General features: G+C 37.0%; 1 protein-coding gene across 1 annotated transcript; it reads right to left on the bottom strand.

Annotated features, from left to right (window-relative positions):
* Nucleotides 1-399: 399 nt before the first annotated feature.
* Nucleotides 400-1,392, bottom strand: LOC131437569 (chymotrypsin-2-like). The gene is made up of 3 exons (XM_058607016.1): nt 1,273-1,392; nt 817-1,211; nt 400-757 (listed from the first exon to the last, which is right to left on the bottom strand). Exons 1-3 carry the CDS (start codon nt 1,331-1,333, stop codon nt 458-460), a joined length of 756 nt encoding a protein of 251 aa, XP_058462999.1. The 5' UTR covers nt 1,334-1,392; the 3' UTR covers nt 400-457.
* Nucleotides 1,393-6,642: the final 5,250 nt, after the last annotated feature.

Below are 6,642 nucleotides of genomic sequence, written 5' to 3'. Positions count from 1 at the left end.
GACCTGGGGGTGTTTTCCGCGGACCCATTGGAACGTAATCGTCATCTGAAGGACACTAATGTCATATTTAATCCTCCGACCATTGCCGATCGCCAGCTGCAGACTGAATCTGCCAGAATCGACCATTGCGACCAGAATAATACCCTAGTTTTAAGTTAGTTATAATTTAAAATAAGAAAATGCCCTTGGCATCTAAGAGCTTAAGCAGTGTGCCTTTAAATATGTTACTATTGAATAAAAAAAAAGACAAATAATAAAACGATCAAAATATTTTGGGCTATTAAACAAAATCGATTAAATTTCATCCGAATGCAAACAAGTCAACTAGCAATGCTCAATTATAAACTATATTTTAAATCACTACAGCATTAAAACGATAAGCTGTCAAAAAGACTGATATCAAAGTAGTGAAATTTTCTATTTATTGACTACAATGTCTTGAATCGAATGTCTAATCTCACACCATTGTGTGTACCAGAACCCATGGACGATGAGTACTAACGCGAGAATTCACATCCGGATAACCCATTCCGCACGGAATGCCCCAGGATACTATGCCTTGAAGTTCGCCATTGTAAACCACCGGAGATCCGGCATCACCCAAACAAGTTCCTTTACCTTCGGCGTTTGCAGTACACAACACACTTTCAGCTATTCGTTCATCGTATGGAGGTTCGAATCGGCCACTACATTCAGTGTGAGTGATGACGGTCGATGATATATATTGGAGCCAATCTGGGAACGTTGGAGTATCGATCTGCAATATTATTTTCAAATTTTAGCATTTTACCCAATTAATAACCCTCTCACAAATACCTCTGGTCTTCCCCATCCGGAAGTTAAAGCACCGTAAGCAATTGACAAGTAATCACTTGCCATCCTCACAGCAAAAGCGTCATCATTCAAAATAATTGGAGTACGAACCCGAATCACAGCAACATCATTTAATAAAGTTGTATCGTTGAAATTGGGATGCACAATGATTCGATCAGCTGGTATGTTAGTTCCACCTTCGGTAAGACTTTGGCTACCAGTCAGAACCAGGACGTTTGCCGGTTCTTTACCAATAACACAAGAGCCAGCTGTAATGATCCATCGATTGTTCAAGATAGCTCCACCACAAAAGTGAACCAGTTGCGAGTCACGCAACGACACTTGATATGGAAATTGTCCGGGAGCAGCATCGTTTCCACCTGCTATGCGCCAACTAACTGAAATACATATAATAAATTTAGTTCTGGATATGAGTAGATCATCATTGGAATTACTCACAGTTATCACAAGCCACTACTCCCAAACACAGGCTGACCAACAAGATACTAGACTTGAACATTCTAATGGATTATCTAATGCAAGTAAGCGGTCATCATGCGTCTTTTATATAGTCAGATTATCAGTAATCCAAAATTGAGACGTCAATCATAGATGCCATTTAGCAGTGATAAGCTTCGATCGAGGTCCTTTGCTCCTCTTTGGCGATTAGCATGGAAACAACAACTCGGTAAGCGAATTATCAAAACTGCATTTTCTTTCATGTGATGAAATAAATTGGGGCATACAAGAGATTAGGTTCGTTTTGCAATCTTAACGAAACCGATTAAGCTAACGAACAACTTTCAAAGACCGACTCTTATCGATATTTTATTGCATCACACCTATATTCCCAGATTCGATACACCCAAACATCCATTTACGAAGTATTCTACATATATACATAATTCGTTCAACAAAGTGAACTTGAAATAGCGAGAAATTTGTTGATAAAAAGAATTTCAAACAAAAATCGAACTTCATTGTCCCAGATCGGTAGATCAGAATATAAGAATTGGCAAAACCTACGCCAATCTATTTTCTTATGTTCGAGCCCTTACCTGGAAATATTCTCAAACGGATAGTCAAGCTTCTTAAATTAAGTTGGTAAAATTCGGTTTTGGAGTTTATAACCACTGTTTCCTGTACTTTCGATAAAACATTCTAAAGTTCTTAGACTAATTTCAGGTGATTATTCTAATGCATAAACACACGGACACTAGTCTACCAATGCACTTATTACAAACAACTGCACTCATCGAAAGCCGGGGTAAAATAAATTATATAAAAAAATTGCACTTATGCGGCATCGTTAAGGTTCCAATGTGAACTAAGTTTACTTGTGTTGTTTATTTGTGTATTACGTAGATTTTGTTTGGTACGTATGTCATAGATCTATGTTCCTATTTAACGGGATTTCTAATATAAGGTACGTTAATCTTTATTTCGCAATAATTTCTGCAAGAGAAAATCCACATAGGAATGTGTTCGTTGCTAATCAAATGTGTTAATGGAAGTACGCTGACACTGAAACAAATTTTCTCGACCAGTTTTCAAAATAAAGGAAGAGTTTTAGACTAAGATTTTCGCATTTCTTGAATTGCAATTCTAATTTATAAAATAAAATCGGGAAAAGCGCTTGCCTCTTAATTTAAAATTGCGTAGTTGCTTACAAACAGAATGTCGTATAAAGTGAATTTATGAAAAACTGTCGCCAACTTGTTTGGACGGCTTAGTACAAAATAAATTCTTCAACCAAAGATAAGCCAATCTCGCATACAACTATTTTAACTGATTTGAAGAATTGTCGTCATGGTAAAGAATCGGAAAATAAAAAGAACAGCGATTGCCCACCGAAATTGAGAGTCAGAATAAATAAAAATTAGCTGTCAAGTGTCAAAAACAAGGGTGGACAATAAACACGCAAGCTAAAACGAAAATGTTGTATACAAAATTTGACTGTCCATTTTTATTTTGAAAGGAAACAACGAAGTTTATCATTAACCGTGAGCTAGCACCACAATATTCCGCGAAACAACTCGAAAAAATACCTATTTACCGCTGTTCACTTCGCCAATGCAAAGCTCATCATTTTGGACAATGAATCGTACTACACACTTAAAACCATTTCTTGAGCTCGGCATAATAAAATGCCGAAACTGATCAGCAACACGTAAATTTGCTGATTGCTCAGTAATCAATACGCATGTTTCTGAACTTCGTTAAATGCATTCACTGATATTTCGGTAAAATGCTTCACTTTGCCGAAATTTGGCATAATTGCTTGCTGAATTTATCAGTAAACAACAGATATGCCGACATCAGCAGAGACGTTTGCCGAGATTTCGGAATATGCGCTAGCTGTTGCCGAAATTCAGCACGACAGCTGTCATTTATTGCCGCGTTACAGTTTCGCTTCGCATTGTGCGATTATTTTCTGATGAAATTCTCGAGTGAAAAAATGGATAATCTTCGAAGAAGCGTGGAACCACTTACAAGTAAAAATATTGAATAAATATAGTGACATGTTTCGCTTTATAAAAAGCGACTTTATCAGAGCACTCGCGATTATAAGGAAAAAGCACCCAACACGGGGCTCAAAGCGTCCTCGAGACAGAACTTTGGAGGATATGCGAAAAAATAACCCAATGCATGGAATAATGCAATAGATCAAAGTAAGTTTATTTTTTGAACAATACCGTATATGCATCATTAAATATTGAACATTTTTGTAAGTCAAAAATCAATATATATTTTTATTTTCATATTTCCAGCTCGACTCAAGGTGGTCGCATCTGGAAACGCCGCTTATTTTATGCTACATGTTTTCAGGCAGAGGCTTTAAGCACAACTGGCAACAAATTTGTAAGCCTCCTTTAAGTGTTAATAAAATGAATTTTTGATCCTGAATGGCGTGCTTATAATGTTGAGAAATTAAAAACAAAATTAATTGACTAGATGTTTAATTACTGATGGTTCGGTAATTTATTTTTTTCATTTTTTCGTTTTATTGGATTGCCGAATATTCAGTGAACATTTCACTGAGCAAACAGTAAATTTTATGCTGACGATTTCGGCAATATTTGACGTTTGTCAAATTTGAGGGTGCCGAGACGCTCAGTAATTTTATTTTTGCCGAGATGATTGCTGATTACTCGGCTGTGCGAATCTCGGTATTTTTTTGCCGAGACTCAGCTAAAAAATTTAAGTGTGTACACATTTGCACACCGCGAATTAAGTGGAAGTGATGTATATTACACAGGCAACATCGCAGAAACACCAGACGATGATAGATAGATATTACGAAATTCCAAACAAAGGTTTGGGAAACCTTTTCTGAGAAAGGTGTTTGAGATCCTCTGATCGGTCCAGATAAATCAAAAGCTGTCAATACCGAAAAAGGAGAGGACTGTGCACATGCAATAGAAAATTTCTCGACTATTCTGAAACATACAGGCTACAAAGCTGAGAAAACCGACATAATCACCGTCCGCAACCCCATTAGAGTTGTACGTCGCACTCTTCGAGAAACAAAAGTTGATGGCCAATTAAGTGAACTGTAAATTTATTTTTTATAATACAAAAATAAAAATCAATACCATTATGAAAAAATTTAGAGTCGATGTTCTTGTTTTCAAATGACGTCTACAAGAAAATAGTCCAAACACAGCCGAAAATAGAAACTTTGAGCCAAATTTCGTTTAATTTTACCCTATTTTGCATTTTCCCTTTAAATGATAGTTTCAATCTTGCATGCACACAAAAACACATACAGGAATTTTGTAATCTCAACGAATTGATTCGAATGGTGTATGACGATATAACGAAAACTTTTTTTTACAAAATAATTTCATTTACAAACCTTTATTTTGGTTCGTGAATTAAGGTTTGGGTGTACAGTATTTCATTATGTAATTAGATTATGTCCACGATTTTAGACTTAGGAACTTACCTATCTCACAGAATGTAAACTAACTAAATTCTCAAAATCAAAATATGCAGTGGAGACCTAATTTGTGTATTATTGTTATCACCGAAAACTTCTGAATTTCATCTACTAGTAGATGATGAAGCTTAGTATCAACATTCAGGTTCAATAAGATGGACAATATTTCATTCCACGATACATCGTTTTTATTCGACAATATTTTCATAACAGTTTTACCGATTTTCAAACACACAGATGATCGTCTCAATAGATCATATTACTTCATCTCTAGGAATGAATTAGTCTTCATACGATATCATTCTCTGTCGTCGGACCGGTAGTGTCAAGAAAATTTTGCAAAGATCTAGTATGTTTAAATGAGTTTTCGGATCCTGTGAATCAACACGGTTTACTTACTTTACTTTAATGGTGCTCAAAAAAATAGTCTCGTATGGGAAATTTTGAAAAAATTATTCAGCAATGATTAGAATGACATTATTAAATATTATTCTAACAATGCTACTAATTTTCATCGAATCATGAAAATTCCGGCCATTAGTCATATTTTTCCTTTTTTTTTCCAAACAAGCTTTTTAAATGTAATAAAAAGTTTGATAAGATAACACGTATATAGCAGTATTTCCAAACCTTATTGTATCGCGGACTCCCACATTCAAAATTAATTTTGTGCGCTGAAAATATATTAACACACTATTTCGAAAATTGAATAGTATCAACGGAAAATGGCACACAATCTAGAGAAAACGACAACAAGATCATAATGTAGTCCTAAAACCATTACTATATTGAATTTGAGGCAACACGACTCAATTGCAGACAGAGAAAAACTCATTCATGAAAATGATTCGTGGCCCCCGAAAAAGAACTTTGCGGACCACAAGTTGGGAATAGTTGGTCTATAACATTCGAGACTTTGTCGTTCCAAATTTGTCACTTGTCATTTCTAATACTGAAAGATTACGCTACATATCAATAAAAATCTACCATTGAGAACTCGAGAGGTCGGTCTTTTTTTTTTATTCAATATTATAATATAATTTTAGGGCACACTGCTTAAGCTCTAAGATGCCAAGGGTATTTACTAATCTTAATTACGACTAACTTAAAACTAGAATAGTATCATTATGTAATGTAGCGGTAGCGGATTCTCGAGAAGCGATCGCTAGTGGCCGGTGAATTGAATATTGCATGAGGGTCTTCCATATGCCGTTGGCGAAGATCCATGTTGGCCGCATCCTTCGGTCCATGTGGGTCCGCGGGAAACACCCCCAGGCTACGAAGGCCCGGCGGGTGGCCCGCATGCTGGTTTTCGACTGGGGCGGCCTTCCGTGGACGATGATGGTGATGTTACGGAAGAGAATGAAAAAAAAAGTAAATATTGTGGAAACGGGGTAAAAAGGGGATGTGGGAACAAAATGTTTGAAAACGATAAAGATCTAATTAGTTGCCATCGAGATGGTGAAGAGACAGGGAAGGGGTAACGAAAAAGTTAGTGACAAAAAAAGATCTTGTTAGTTCCAATGAAGATGGTGGACAGGGACGGGGATCGAGAGAATCGGGCGGATGTTAGTGTCGAACCTGTAGGTGGAGTTTATACTTTCTGAGCGAGGGTTAACACATTACACTTGTATATCAATGTGTTTAAGGTACTGGTATATGAGAAGCATATATAAACTATCCCGACTCGCCAACACATCCCGAACCGGAACCTCAGGCGGTCTACCTCGGGCCCTAAGGGATTCCAGCAGCTTCGACCTGGCGTCACGATACTCTACGCACGACCACACGACATGCTCGATGTCCTGATAACCGTCGCCACAGGTGCAGAGACCGCTCTCCGCAAGCCCAACACGCCGGAGATGTGCGTTGAAAGTGTAGTGATT

Source organism: Malaya genurostris, chromosome 3 (assembly GCF_030247185.1).
Source record: "Malaya genurostris strain Urasoe2022 chromosome 3, Malgen_1.1, whole genome shotgun sequence".
Taxonomy (NCBI): Eukaryota; Metazoa; Arthropoda; class Insecta; order Diptera; family Culicidae; genus Malaya; species Malaya genurostris.
The sequence above is the reverse complement of the archived record's forward strand: the minus strand, read 5'-3'. Positions and strand labels throughout refer to the sequence as shown.

Excerpts from the sequence above, each read along its gene's own strand:
- LOC131437569 (XM_058607016.1), bottom strand. The coding sequence starts at position 1,333 with ATGTTCAAGTCTAGTATCTTGTTGGTCAGCCTGTGTTTGGGAGTAGTG. Across the intron at positions 1,212-1,272 it reads AGTAGTGGCTTGTGATAACT|TTAGTTGGCGCATAGCAGGT; the intron begins GTGAGTAATTCC and ends TATGTATTTCAG. Across the intron at positions 758-816 it reads CCGGATGGGGAAGACCAGAG|ATCGATACTCCAACGTTCCC; the intron begins GTATTTGTGAGA and ends ATAATATTGCAG.